The 13,985-nt window shown below is 57.4% G+C and overlaps 2 protein-coding genes across 2 annotated transcripts; both read left to right on the top strand.

Annotated features, from left to right (window-relative positions):
- The first annotated feature begins 893 nt into the window (after window positions 1-893).
- Window positions 894-7,496, top strand: SMARCD1 (SWI/SNF related, matrix associated, actin dependent regulator of chromatin, subfamily d, member 1). The gene is made up of 12 exons (XM_039705883.1): window positions 894-1,137; window positions 1,995-2,037; window positions 2,132-2,254; window positions 2,510-2,632; window positions 3,117-3,233; window positions 3,554-3,655; window positions 3,943-4,104; window positions 4,214-4,311; window positions 4,743-4,878; window positions 5,204-5,326; window positions 5,565-5,666; window positions 5,858-7,496. The coding sequence occupies exons 1-12, from the start codon at window positions 959-961 to the stop codon at window positions 5,909-5,911; spliced, it is 1,362 nt and encodes a 453-aa protein (XP_039561817.1). The 5' UTR covers window positions 894-958; the 3' UTR covers window positions 5,912-7,496.
- Window positions 7,497-8,095: 599 nt separating this feature from the next.
- On the top strand, window positions 8,096-13,664 carry GPD1 (glycerol-3-phosphate dehydrogenase 1). Its single transcript, XM_039705889.1, has 8 exons — window positions 8,096-8,701; window positions 8,866-9,043; window positions 9,409-9,549; window positions 9,955-10,093; window positions 10,970-11,082; window positions 11,246-11,479; window positions 11,905-12,011; window positions 12,217-13,664. Exons 1-8 carry the CDS (start codon window positions 8,661-8,663, stop codon window positions 12,311-12,313), a joined length of 1,050 nt encoding a protein of 349 aa, XP_039561823.1. The 5' UTR covers window positions 8,096-8,660; the 3' UTR covers window positions 12,314-13,664.
- The last annotated feature ends 321 nt before the right edge of the window (window positions 13,665-13,985 follow it).

The following is a 13,985-nucleotide window of genomic DNA, read 5'->3' as shown; positions in this document are numbered from 1 at the left end:
AGCCTCCTGCTCTGTGAGGAAGCCCAGGGGAGACAGGAATCCTTTTCCTGGCGCTCTGCACAAACTGGGCCCTTTCACGGCCATTTGTTTGCCCCATAAACTTCATCCATAAAATCCCGGAATGCCTGAGGTTGGAAAAGATCACCAAGTCCAAGCTGTGAGTGATCCCCAGCAGAGCACTGAGTGCCACGTCCAGCTGCTCCCTGGACCTCTCCAGGGATGGCGACTCCACCACCTCCCAGGGCAGCCCCTCAGCCCCCTTTCCATGGAGAAATCCCTCCTGGATTACGGAGCGCAGCTCAGGTGAGGGGTGCCACTGCCCCACCTGCACATCCCACCCCTGGGAAAGGCACATCCCGGAGCCAGGGGGGCTCCAGCACCCGGGAACGGGGCTGGAACCACGGCCGGGGAGCGGGGGCTGAAACCCCCAGCACTTCCCAGAGTTTGGGACCATCCCGCACCCCAATCCCACTCCTCAAGGTCCCCATTCCCTTCCCTGTCCCCCAGGACCCTGCACCCCAATCCCACCCCTCAAGGTCCCCGATCCCCCAGGACCCTGCACCCGCAATCCCACCCCTCAAGGTCCCCGTTCCCACCCCTGATCCCCCAGGGTCCTGCACCCCCAATCCCACCCCTCAAGGTCCCCATTCCCGTCCCCGATCCCCCTCCCGCACCCCGAACCCCTCACGGCCCCAAATCCCCCCAACCCCCGCCGCTCGGTCCTCCCCGCCGGCAGGGGGCGCTGCGGGCGGCGGCCGTGGGCGGCTCCTCCCCGGCGCTCCGCGCGCCGTGCGGGGCCGTTTCCGGTTCCGCTCCCTTTGTGCGAGACAAGATGGCGGCGCGGGCCGGGTTCCAGTCGGGGCCTGCGAGCGGCGGCGGCGCCGGGGCCGCGCCCGGGGCCGCGCTGGGTCCGGGAGCCGGGCGCTGACCGGCTCTGTTCTCTCCGCAGCGCCCCGGGATGCTGCCGGGCGGCCGCCTGGCGCCGCAGGGCCCGGCCATGGGTCCTCCCGGGTACGGCGGGAGCCCAGCCGTGCGGCCCGCGCTGGCGCAGGCCGGGCTGGACCAGGCTCGCAAGCGGCCGGCGCCGCAGCAGCTGCAGCAGGTGCAGCCGCAGGCGGTGCCCAACCGCAACCACAAGTAAGGCACGGGGACCGGGGACATCCCGGGGCTGACGGGGACATCCCGGGCAACGGGAGCATCTCGGGGCAGCGGCAGTATCCCTCAGGCCGTGGTGGGGATCGGGGGGAATTTCTTCATGGAAATTGCCAGGTTTTGGAAGGGGCTGCTCAGGAGGGTGGTGGAGTTGCCATCCCTGGAGGTTTCTAAAAAATGATGGACGTGGCACTGAGGGCTCTGGGTTGGGGACAAGGTAGGGGTCAGGCACAGGTTTGGAAGGGCTTTTCCAGGCTCAGGGATTCTGGAGTGCTGGGCCATCCTGCAGCACTCGGGGCTGAAGGGCCCTGTCAGCTCCTTGTGCATTCCCCTGGCACTGGAGGACAGCACTGGGCAGGGCAGCTCTGGGTTTATGTCATGTGCTTGCATCCTGGTGGGATGCCCAGTGAGAAGGAAATTCACCCTGGATTTTAAAATTTCCAGCTGTTCCTGGAAAAGCCAGTCCAAGGCTGATTGAGGCAGGACTTGGTGTGGGCGTCGTGTCAGGTCCTCCTTCCCAAGGGATGAACCCCCTGCATCCTGGTGTGATGCCCCAGTGAGAAGGAAATTCACCCTGGATTTTAAAATTTCCAGCTGTTCCTGGAAAAGCCAGTCCAAGGCTGATTGAGGCAGGACTTGGTGTGGGCGTTGGGTCAGGTCCTCCTTCCCAACAGATGGAATTCCTTCCTGAGTGCTCAGAGGGGTGGGGAGCATTGAGAGAACCAGTTAGCCACACTGGAGCAGGGCCCAGCTAACTGGGGAGCCCCTGGCCAGTGGGAGCTGCAGGTTTGTGAGTTCCTGTGCCCATTTTCACACCTCCTTTGCCTCTTGCCCCTTGTCAGTGCCAAGAAGAAGAAGATGGCAGATAAAATCCTCCCGCAGCGGGTGAGTGGGACCCGGGGAGGGGCTCGGGGGGAGGTGAGGCAGCCTGGGGCACTCTGGGGAGCTGATGGGCATTTCCATCCTCGCCTGGCCCCAGATCCGTGAGCTCGTGCCCGAATCCCAGGCCTACATGGACCTGCTGGCCTTTGAGAGGAAGCTGGACCAGACCATCATGAGGAAGCGCCTGGATATCCAGGAGGCCCTGAAACGCCCCATCAAGGTAGGGCAGGCCAGGGCTTGTAGCCAGGCTCTGCAGGCTCCTGAGTCCAGGCAGCAGGAGGGCACTGAAGGGTCCTGTCCTGTGAGTGTGGCATGTCAGGGGTCCCAGTGCTCTGGACACTGCCACGGGCTGGGAGCAGCAGCACCTCTGTCCTGTGTGCTCCGGGAGGGGGGGAGTGCTGAAGACATTGAGCTCAGTTTTAGCAAAGCCTGCGCAGGAGGATTAGCTGTGCTGAGCTGATGTTTTTCCTCCCAGCAAAAGCGAAAGCTGCGCATTTTTATCTCCAACACCTTCAACCCCGCCAAGTCGGACGTGGAGGACGGCGAAGGAACCGTCGCCTCCTGGGAGCTCCGGGTGGAAGGACGGCTGTTGGAGGATGTAAGTGGGAAGTAGCCAACCTCAGAGGGGACTGTGGATCTGGAGTTGGCAACGAAACCAGTTTCCTAGTGTCTGAGAGCACAGCTGGGGCTTGATATCCTCCTTCATCTCTGTTTTCCAAGGAGTCTGATGGTGCCGAGACCGAGAGCCCAGCTTGCAGCCCGATGGGTGTCCCCATGGCAGGACATGAGTTGTCCAAAGTTCTTAGAGTTGTGAGAATCACTGGTGAGAGCAGCTCAGTGGCACTTGTGTCCCCGGCCCTGAGAACCAGGGCACTGGCATTGTACGTAACTGCTGAGGGGTTTCACTCCTGCGAGCTCATCTTTAACTTCAGTCTTTCCCTTTCTGACTTGGAAACTCGATTTTTGAGCACACGTTGGTGAATTCAGGTGTTCAGAACTTACAGGAGCTGTTGTGCACGGTGGCTGTGCTTGAGTGCTGAGACTTGCTGCCCTAACCCTCTTCCTCCCTGTGTTGCTTGCAGTCTGCTCTGTCCAAATATGATGCCACCAAGCAGAAAAGGAAATTTTCGTCCTTCTTTAAATCTCTGGTCATTGAACTTGATAAAGACCTGTATGGCCCTGACAATCACCTAGTAGAGGTGAGCTGCTTTTTGCTGTGTTTCCTCTAAAAGTGGGTTGGTGTTTTAGCAGGTGGGGTTTGTGTGTCATTTATACTTGGGAGGTGGGAATCCTTGAGGCTTCTGGGAGCCAGGAGCTCTTGAATTCTCACTTTGGCTTTTCCTCTCACTTGCTGAAGGTTGGAATAAATGTATTGACTCTTGTTTCAGACTCTGAGTGGGAAGAATTGGAGATTTCTCTAGCTGGGTGGGATTTACTGGCAAAGCTTTTGGGTGGCCAGCAGCAGGAGCAGGGGGAATCATGTTTGGGTGTGGCTTCTGAAATCCCTCTTGTGTTCCAGTGGCACAGGACTGCTACGACTCAGGAGACAGATGGCTTCCAGGTGAAGAGGCCGGGGGATGTGAACGTGCGCTGCACCGTCCTGCTGATGCTGGATTACCAGGTAGCATAGTAGGGAAAAATTCCTCCCTGTAGGGGTGGAGAGGCCCTGGCATAACTGCTCAGGGAAGCTGGAGCTGCCCCTGGATCCCTGGAAGTGTCCAAGGCCACAGAGCTTGGAACAACCTGGCATAGTGAAAGGTGCCCCTGCCTGTGGTGGGTGGAATGAGATTTCTTTAAGGTCCTTCCCAGCCCAAACCATTCCATGATTGCATGCTGGGAGCAGCAGTGCTGGGCATGCACCATGACCTGTGTCTGGGGCTGCCTCACCTCTCCGTGCCCTCCGTTCAGCCTCCCCAGTTCAAACTGGACCCGCGGCTGGCTCGGCTGCTGGGCATCCACACGCAGACCCGGCCCGTGATCATCCAGGCCCTGTGGCAGTACATCAAGACCCACAAGCTGCAGGACCCCCACGAGCGGGAGTTTGTCATCTGTGACAAGTACCTGCAGCAGGTGAGCGGTGGCAGGGCTGGAACAGCAGCACCTGGATCAGTTTCCAGTGGGGCAGCCGGGGTGGCTGCACCCAGCCCCTGCTCCTCCCTCAGCCCTGTCTCTGTCACAGATCTTTGAGTCGCAGCGGATGAAGTTCTCTGAGATCCCACAAAGGCTTCATGCCTTGCTGATGCCCCCCGAACCGATCATCATCAATCATGTGATCAGGTGAGGCTGCTCCACGTCAGTTCCTGTTTCCAGGAAGGAGTGGGAGGGAGAGAGGGAGGGGTGGATGAGGCTGGCACGGGAGGACAACGTGCTGTGTCCTGATTTCCAGCAGCAGTTCCCATGTTGCCTGTCATTGTTCTTTTGTACAAGAGCAGCCGCCTCTCCCATTACCACATCCCTCTTCCAAAGGCACTCCCACATCCCTGCTGTCCTTTGCTGTGGATAGAAACGTTCTTGGAGCAATCATTCTTTTCTTTTGCTGCTTTTGGGGCTGAGGCTGACAGTGGCATGGCTTGTCCCTGTCCCTGCCTGCAGTCCGTTTGCTGCAGCATCCCAGAGGAGCTGCATTTGTTGCTTTCTTGAACTGGTCCCAGATTTTGCCTTCTTTCTGGAGCTGCTCCCTGATTTTAGCTTCTTGTGGATGTCCCCAGTGTCGACCCAAATGACCAGAAGAAAACAGCCTGCTATGACATTGACGTGGAGGTGGACGATACCCTGAAAACTCAGATGAATTCCTTTCTGCTCTCCACAGCCAGTCAACAGGAAATTGCTGCTCTGGATAACAAGGTAGGAGAAGCTCCTTCAGGTCTGCTCTCCTTGTTGCTGGGCAGGGATGTGTCTCTGGACACAGGATAGGAGTGCTCTGTTGTTTGGAAGCTGCAGTGGGATGAGCCATGTTTACAAACATGGCTGTACCTGGAAATGTAATTTTTAAAGCAACCAGTCTATGGGAAAATGGGTAATATTTAGAGAGCAGGAAACTAGGAGCTGAACATCCTGGTAAGTGTAAGTTAACTAGAGAGTGTAAGAATTTGCCTTCATGTGTTGGATCCCTTGATGTTTCTGACTTCTCCCCTGTTGAGCAGTTCCATTCTGTGTTTGTCTCCTTCAGATCCATGAAACAATTGAGACCATCAACCAGCTGAAGACACAGCGCGAGTTCATGCTGAGCTTTGCCCGAGATCCTCAGGGCTTCATCAACGACTGGCTCCAGTCCCAGTGCCGGGATTTGAAGGTAGAAGCTTTGTCTTGTGTGGAAGGTGCTCCAGTCACACGCTTCCCTCATTAGAATGAGCTCCCACAGAGAGAAGGAGGCAATTTCCTCCTTGGAAAGCGAGGCTGGGATTTGAGTCAAGCATAAGAAGCTGACCTGAGCGCACTGAGATGTGTGTGAGGAAAGGGAAGGGGGTGGGTTTGCTCAGCACAGCCAGAGCTTTTGCACTCGCTGAGCTGTTGTGCCTTTGTGCTCCCAGACAATGACTGATGTCGTTGGGAATCCCGAGGAGGAGCGCAGAGCCGAGTTCTACTTCCAGCCGTGGGCGCAGGAAGCCGTGTGCCGATACTTCTACTCCAAGGTGAGTGTCCCCAGGCAGGGATCCCTCTCCATGCCTGGCATTCCTGGGGCACACAGTGCTGGGGGAAGGTGGTGGTTGCATCTTGGTCCCAGTTTGAGCTCGCCCTTTCCCAGCTGGCTGCTGTGTTGACTGGGTGCTCTGGTGCTGCACCCCCCGAGGGTGTTAATGCTGCAACTCTGCTCCTCTTGCAGGTGCAGCAGAGACGGCAGGAACTGGAGCAGGCCCTGGGCATCCGGAACACATAGGCTGCTCTGCTCCTCCCCAGGCAGAAGCATCACAGCTGTTTGTGCAGACAGAGCTGCAGAGCTCACTGTTCCAGCTCACCGAATCCCACTCCGGCAGCGAGGCCCACGTTATTCATCCTGGCATTGTCCCTGCAGGGGCAAGTCCAGGACACCTGGGGCAAGCAGACAGGCTCCAATGAGCACACATTTCTACCTGGTTTTCTTCCTGACTGTTGCCTTGTCAGTCCCAAGGCTTCCATGAGCGTCCCCGTGACTCTGCACTGCCCGTAGTGTCCCCGGTAGCCAGAGTGACTCAGAGCCTTCTCTCAGCCCAGTCCTCCCCAGCCAGCATCTGGTTGGGCACTCAGAGCTGGCTCTGAAGCCTGGCTCTGCTTTAAGGTGTGGCTGGGCTCTTCCCTGCCACGTTTTACAGCCCGTGCCAGGCGCTGTCATGGGCAGGATGCCATGAGCTGACATACCTCCCTGCCCTCACCCCCTCCTCAGAGGGTGCTGCTGCACTGGGCTGCCTCATAGGTCACTCTCCTCCTTGAGGAAGTTACTGAACTGTATAGAGAATTGCTTCTTCCCTTCTCCCTTCTCACCTGCCCCATTCCCTTCGTGTTCCACGACAGACTGTCATAGGCTGGGATCACAGGGAGACAGGGCCTTGGCTTCCTGCAGGGATGTGGAAGCGTTGGAGTGATGCAGCACTTCAAACACCTCCAAATGGGTTCCAGCAAACCACGAGGCTGCTTGTGTTCCCTGGAGCAGGGAGAGGAGATGGAGCAGCTGCCTGGAATTCTGCAGGGACAGTGCTGTAGGCTCATTCCTTCAGGACAGATGTCCTGTGTCACTTGCTGTGGGGACCAGAGGCTCCTTCGTGTGGGTCCAAGGGTCCAAGGACAGCACAGTCCTTGGAAATGGACATTTTTCCAAGCATATGTGAGTTAGCAGGTGTTTCCATGCTGAAGCTCCTGTGGTTTTTAGTCTAGTTTTAGGCTGTGGGGCTGCCATAGGGGCCAGCATGGTTCAGGAATGTACAAATAGATTTTCTCCACTGTGAGGAGTGGCAGCCCCGATGCCTCCTCCTGGAATGAGGTACTGGTGGTCAGGCTTAGGAGAATGAAATAGCTCCTCTTCACTCCAACCCCAGTGTTTGTGCTCGGGACTGTAATGCAAATAGACTCAGAAGTTGGTCTGACTCTTGGAATAGCTGCAGGATCATGTTACTGATGAGCACTCACCCAGTTCAGTGTGGCTGGGGAGGCTGCTGTGAGTTGGAGCACCTGGGTGGCCCTACTACTCCTTGTGTCTGTGTTACTACATGTCTGAGTAATAGACTCTCGACTTCCCCTCTCCTTTGCCCTTCTGAAATGCTCCTCCGTGGTACTGGGGTGAAGGTCTTGGTGCTGGAGAAGCAGCCCCTGACTCCTCAGGGTACTCCCACAGGAGGGATGCTGAGTCCTACATAGGCAAACGTAGCTGTTGCAGAGTAACTGCTTTTCTTAACTTGAGTATTACGGTTTTTTCCATGGACCAAATTTTTTTTTTGTACTGTATCCTTGTAGACGTCACCCAGTTTTAATAAAAGACTCCTGTGAAGGAAGCTGTCCTCCTCCTTCCATGCTGACAGCTCGCACTCTCCCAGCTGCCATGGGGGATGAGCCTGGTGACTCCCAGGGAAGGGACACGATTATCTCTGCTTTCTTTTCAAAGCCAGCAGGGTTAAGTGACTGGAGAGAAAATGTTTTTCATATTTTGGCCTTTTATAGCGAGCCCTTCATGGAGGGATCTCCCAGCTTGCAGACTCTGCTAAGCCTTTGCAAAGTGCTTTTGTGGTAAACAAAGTAACTTGAGCAAAACTGGAAATCCAGTGGCCAGTGCTAATAAATCCTGAATTGCCTCGTGTCCACTTGGCTGGATTGTGGCAGCCTGTTGGATGTCCCAAGGGAGCAGGGCAGAATTTGAGGGAAATTGAAGTACAATTTACATGCAAGGATTTAAAATTATGCAGAAGGGGAATTACTCTCTTCACTCTCCTTGTTTATGGAGCCTAATTGCTTTGTTGCAGACCTGGGAGCCCCTGGGGCAAGGGAAGCATCCTCTGTGTGAAGGGGAAACTGCTGCTGGCTGTGGTGGGGGCAGGAGCTGAGTCTTGGGGCTGCACCAGGTGGGAAATGGCACTTTTAGCAAGAGAGGGACAATGAAAAGCTTTTATGCAGAAAGGCTCAGCAGTGACGAGTCAGTTTGGCAAGTGCTCTGCCAAGGGCTCTGCAGCTTCCTCACGAGGGGCAGCTCTGATCCCTGCTCTCTGGGACAGTGTCAGGACCCCGGGGAACGGCTGGAGCTGTGTCGGGGGGGTTGGGATGGATATTAGGAAAAGGATGTTTTTCCCCAGAGTGCTCAGGCACTGAACAGGCTCCCCAGGCGATGGTCACAACCCTGACCCTGCCAGAGCTCAAGGGGCGTTTGCACAACGCTGTCAGGCACAGCGTGGGATTGTTGAGCTGTCCTGCTCAGGGCTTGGACTCGCCGATCTTTGAGGGTCCCTTCCAGCTCAGGGTATTGCATGATTCCGTGAGTCCATGACTCCCGGTTCCGGGGGATCTGAGCTGCTCCAGGCAGCGCTTTGCACCTGCCACGCGCGGAGCGGGTGCCCGGTGCCCCGGGGCGAGGCGGGGCCGGGGGCGGGCCGGGGCCGCCCCCGCTTCGGGCAGCCTTGAAATAGCAGCGGCGGGTCCCAAGCCCGCACTGCCCCGCTCCCGGCACCATGGGTGGCAAGAAGGTTTGCATCGTGGGCTCTGGCAACTGGTGAGCGCCTGGCACCCGGCTCCCCTCGGCGAGCACGGCGCGGTCCCTGTCCTGCCCTGTCCCCCCTCGCCAGCCGGTGCCAGCCGTCCCCATTCCTGCAGCGTGACCTGTGGTGCCCTGGGCTCCCCAGTGCCCACAGCCACGGCCTCCCTCTGCCCTCGCAGGGGCTCGGCCATCGCCAAGATCGCCGGCAGCAACACAGCTCGGCTGAGCAGCTTCGAGAGCCAGGTGAACATGTGGGTGCTGGAGGAGGAGGTGGGCGGCCGGCGGCTCACGGACATCATCAACACGGAGCACGAGAATGTCAAGTACCTGCCGGGGCACAAGCTGCCCCCCAACGTGGTGAGTGTGGGCTGCCAGCAGTCTCTCCGAGGGGCAGAGCTGATGGCTGGGCTTTGGACAGAGGCCAGCAGCTCTGGGGTGCGAAGGCAGGGGATGCACCGGGCTGTGTGGGGCTCAGTTATGCCCTCCCACTGACCTTCATCTGTGCTTGGATGAGCTGCAGCCCTGGCTGCTCTCACTGCCCACCCTTGACCCTGCTCTGGCATCCCACAGGCTGGGCTGGAGGCCATGTGGCTGCCTCTGAGCTGGCATCATCCCCCTCTGCTCTGGCATCATCCCACCAGCCCCTCTGCTGGCATGGTGACTTTGGGCCCTTCCTTGCCATCCATCTTCCCAGTCCCTAACAACAGTCACACTCTGTTCAGGTGGCAGAGCCAGACCTGCTCAAAGCCTGTGCAGGGGCTGATGTCCTCCTGTTCGTGGTGCCCCACCAGTTCATCGGCAAAGTCTGTGACCAGCTCAAGGGCCACGTGAAGAAAGAGGCCATTGGGATGTCACTCATCAAGGTGTGAGCAGGAGCAGGGCTCGCCAGGGTGCGGGGCCAAGCCAGGGGAGCTGGAAGCAGCCTGGCTTGGAGAGGCTGCCAAGGGAATCCAGGGATTTTGGAACAGAAATGGGCAGTGGGGGGAAGAAAGGAAATGGGGGCAGAGCTTCATGGGAATTTGGAGGTGTTGGTGGAGAAGGGTGAGGGCACATGGGGGATCTCAGGTGTTGAGAGGAGCAGGGCACTGCTCTGCACGTCAGGATCAGTCGGCAATGGCAGGATTGGGGTGCAGGGCAGGTGTCCAGGAGGGGCAGGTGCTCATTGTGTGGTTGGCAAGGCAGTGTTCAGTCAAAGGTTGGACTCAATGTCCTTAGAGATCTATTCCAGTGTAATTGATGCTGTGATTCTGTCCCTGGCTGTCCCCCAGGGCGTGGATGAAGGACCAGATGGGCTGAGACTGATCTCAGACATCATCCATGAGAAACTGGGAATAGAAATGAACGTGCTTATGGGGGCCAATATTGCCAGTGAAGTGGCAGAAGAGAAGTTCTGTGAAACCACCATCGGTAAGGAGCCAAGAGCCCTCCTCGTTAGCAGCTTTCATTTGTGATTAGCAGGAAGAGGCAAAGGGCAGAGTATGGTGCAGCTCAAACTCCTGCTGCCTTGGGTGAACTGGCCCTGTTCCCTGGGAAGACAGGAGACTCCATAGGAGCTGGCTGAGCTCATTCCCAGGGCTTGTGATGGGATCACTTGCTTCATTAACAATGGAGTTGTGCAGCTAAAAGTTCCTGCCAGCATGGAGCCAGCATCAGGTGGCTGCCTGGCACAAATTAAAGGGGTGGGCAACAAAAGGCCCTTTAGAAATAATTTCCATCCTTGATTTCCTTGGGCATCACAGGATGCCCACCTGGATCTCATGTTATTGCCAGCCAGGGCTGCTTGGAAGTTCATCTAGTGACAGTTCCAACACCCTCCACACTGTTGGGGACTGTGCACAGAGCCAAAACAAACAGAACCGTTTGCTGGGTCAGAAGTTGTGGCATTCAAAGTGTCTGTTTTACTAAACAACAGCAAACACACTGGGCAGGAGGCTGGGGAGGTGGAGCAGAGCCCACCACAGGACCGTGCAGGGACAACCAGGACAGAGAGCTGCAACCCCAAGTTTGCAACCTTTGAAGATGCCTTGAACCTACTGAGCATTCAGAAAGTCACTTCTGTCTTGCGTGACACAGCAGCATGGATTGTCCCCTGTCTTCTGGGAATGTCAAAGTTGAACACTGCTTATCTGTCAGGCAGTGTGTGCCTGACTCTGTGTGGACCTGCAACTGTTTTGCAACATTGGTTGGGCAATAGGTTCCTCTCACTGGATGACCTTCAGGAGAGCATGCACCTACCTCGTGGGTTTCCCCATCATCTTCTTCCTCGTCCCTTTGTCTCCTCAGGCTGCAAGAACATGAAGCACGGGCAGATGCTGAAGGACCTGATGCAGACCCCCAACTTCCGTGTGTCGGTGGTGCAGGAAGCTGACACTGTAGAGATCTGTGGGGCTCTCAAGGTGAGCAGAGCCTGGGGCTCTGCAGGGAGCTCGGGGGAGGAGGGCTGATGGGCACTGGCACAGACAGCAGCCAGTGCTTGGGATCACACAGGCTGCTCACAGATACAGCCCAGCCCCAAGCTCTGTTGGGAAGAGATCCCTCCACATTGCCACTGTTTTCCAGAACGTGGTGGCTGTAGGAGCTGGTTTCTGTGATGGGCTTGGCTACGGTGACAACACAAAGGCTGCCGTGATCCGCCTGGGCCTGATGGAGATGATTGGCTTTGCCAAGCTCTTCTGTAAGGGCCCTGTCACCTCCTCCACCTTCCTGGAGAGCTGCGGCGTGGCCGACCTCATCACCACCTGCTATGGGGGCCGCAACCGCAAGGTCGCCGAGGCTTTTGCCAAAACTGGCAAGGTGAGCAGAGCTGGAAGAGGCTGACACTGATACGTGTGTGGATAAAGCTGGGTCAGGGGAGGTTTGGGTGGGCTAGCTGGAAAAGGTTCTTCACCCAGAGGGTGGTCGGGCACTGAACAGGTTCCCCAAGGCTGCCAGAGCTCAAGGGGTGTTTGGACAACGCTCTCAGGCACAGGGTGGGATTGTTGGGGTGTCTGTGGGGGGCCAGGAGTTCAACTGGATGATCCTTGTGGGTCCCTTCCAGCTCAGGATATTCCATGAATCTATGATTCCTGCATCAGCCTGGTGAGCAGGCAGGGAGGTGATCCCCCTGAGCACTGTGGGATCTGTCTGTGCTTGGCTAGTGCTGCAGCCCAGCTCCAGGGCAGGAGCGTGGTGCAGCAGCAGGGCTGCAGGTCCAGCTCCTCACTGCTGGGTTGTTTCAGTCCATCGAGCAGCTGGAGAAGGAGATGCTGAATGGGCAGAAGCTGCAGGGTCCCCAGACATCTGCTGAGCTGCATCGAATCCTCAAGAGCAAGAATGCAGTGGAGAAGTGAGTGCTGGAATCTGTGTGCTTCGTTGGGGTGGGGCTGGGACCTTTTCAGGAGCAGCAGGAGGGGAAAGCCCCCAGCAGCTGGGCAGGAGTGGCCTGTTGGATGGGGCACAGTGCCATTGGCCCACCTGCTCCTGCATGCCGTGACAGAAGTCGAGGTGCTCTGACTCTGCCATCTGTGGTGACTTGCTTTGTCTGCCCACAGGTTCCCCCTCTTCACTGCTGTGTATCGGATCTGCTACGAGGGCAAACCTGTCACTGACTTCATTGCGTGTCTCCAGAACCACCCCGAGCACATGTAAGGGGCTCTGCCTGCAGAGCACAGGTCCTGCTGGGATGTGCTGAGAGCTCCTGCCCACACCGACCTGATCTGCTGCCACAGCCTCAGAAGGAGTCCGGGTCTCCTGGGAGCCTTTGCTGACTGCTGGAAGAGCAGAGGTTCCCTTCCCCAGCCCCAGACACTGCCCTGAACACTGAGCCTGGCACAGAGGTACCTGCTGACCTCTTCCTCTCTTTGAAGAGCTCGTTTAATTGCTGCTGCTAAGGTTTGCCCTGAGCAGGGCTGAGCATCTTCATCCTTCACTTCCTCACAGTGAATTCAGCTCTGGGAAGGACTCTGCCGGGCCATCATGACAGATGAGGGCTGGGCACTGCCTGCCAGGGAAAACAGTGTCCCAAGTCCTCCCTCTTAGCCCCATGGGCCACTCTGGGTGACACCAGCTCTTCCCTACCTGCTGCTGCTTTTGCATTCCCTGTCTGGTGGAGAGAGCACAGTCCCCTGCCAGGCTCCACCTGGTGAGTGGAGCTCTCAGGACTTCCAAAGGCACCGAGGATCTTTGTAAGGAGCACCAGCACAGCCAATGGCATTCCTTGCCACCCAGCCATGTGCTGCTTTCCCCCAGCTGCTCCTGCTGACCCAGGGACCCTCTGGAGCTTGTTTGTTTAGAGCTTTTGCTCTCTCCATCAGACTTGGCCCCAGCTCTGGGGAGCTCCCCTGTTGTCACAGGCTTGCCTATGCTAATTCCATGCCTGCTGACTTCTCTCCCTTGTCTCAGTTTGACATCTGGGGCTTGGCACTTCCAGGGACCAACTGCCCCTGAGTCTGTGTGAGCAGCTGGTGTGACCCCTGCCTTGTACCCTCACATCAGGCAGGTGGCTCAGCACCAGGCACCTGAGTCATGTTGATGTTCAGTAATTCCTCCACAGCCACACTTTGCCTTCCTCTGGCTCGCTTCAGCCCGTGCTTTAGACTGCTCTGTGCTTCCATGTGTGGCTGTCAGGAGCTGAGGAAGGAGGTCTCACACTCCCTCATGTGGAGATGCTGCAAGCTGCCCTCTGGCACAGGGGCAGGAATAGGCATGTGATCCACAAGAGGTACATGGACATGTCCAACATCCCAGGACAGGACAGAGGTCTTGGGCCTCACACTGAGCCTGTGAAATTTGCCCCTTGTCCAGACTGGTGCCACATGTCCCTCTGCTCCTCTGCAGCTGGTGGTGTTTGCTCAGGCCAGAGTGCCCAGCAGTCACTGATCCTGCCTGGGCTGGAATGCTGCAGGGCTCCCTGCTCTCCCCCATTCAAGTCCCAGAGCCAAGGGGTCTCTGACTAGCGGTGTTCCTTTAAAATCACAATAAACATGGAGAGGAGGTGGGAGATGCTCTCCTTGTTCCGTGGCTCCAGTGCATCACTGTGGCTGGGTTGGTGCCTGCTGGACTTGCTGAGTGCTCAGAACAGGGCACTGCCCGTTCCCTCCTGGCCCTGCACCCTCCCGTGCTGCCCCAGAAACAGCAAGAACGTCCCTGTAGGTCCCTGTTTAGCCCCAGTGTCACAGAGTGTCCCACTTGCTTTGTCTCAGCAACCGTTCCAGGATTAAAATTTGGCCGCAGGACTATGGTGGGTTGGGATTGAGCATTGAGCCGGGTCCAGAGTCCTCACCTGGGGCCAGCAGGAGCCAGGCCAGGACCACACTGTGCC

Source organism: Passer montanus, unplaced genomic scaffold (assembly GCF_014805655.1).
Source record: "Passer montanus isolate IOZ18808 unplaced genomic scaffold, ASM1480565v1 scaffold187, whole genome shotgun sequence".
Taxonomy (NCBI): domain Eukaryota; kingdom Metazoa; phylum Chordata; class Aves; order Passeriformes; family Passeridae; genus Passer; species Passer montanus.
Note: the sequence above shows the minus strand (reverse complement) of the source record. Positions and strands in the feature narration are given on the sequence as shown.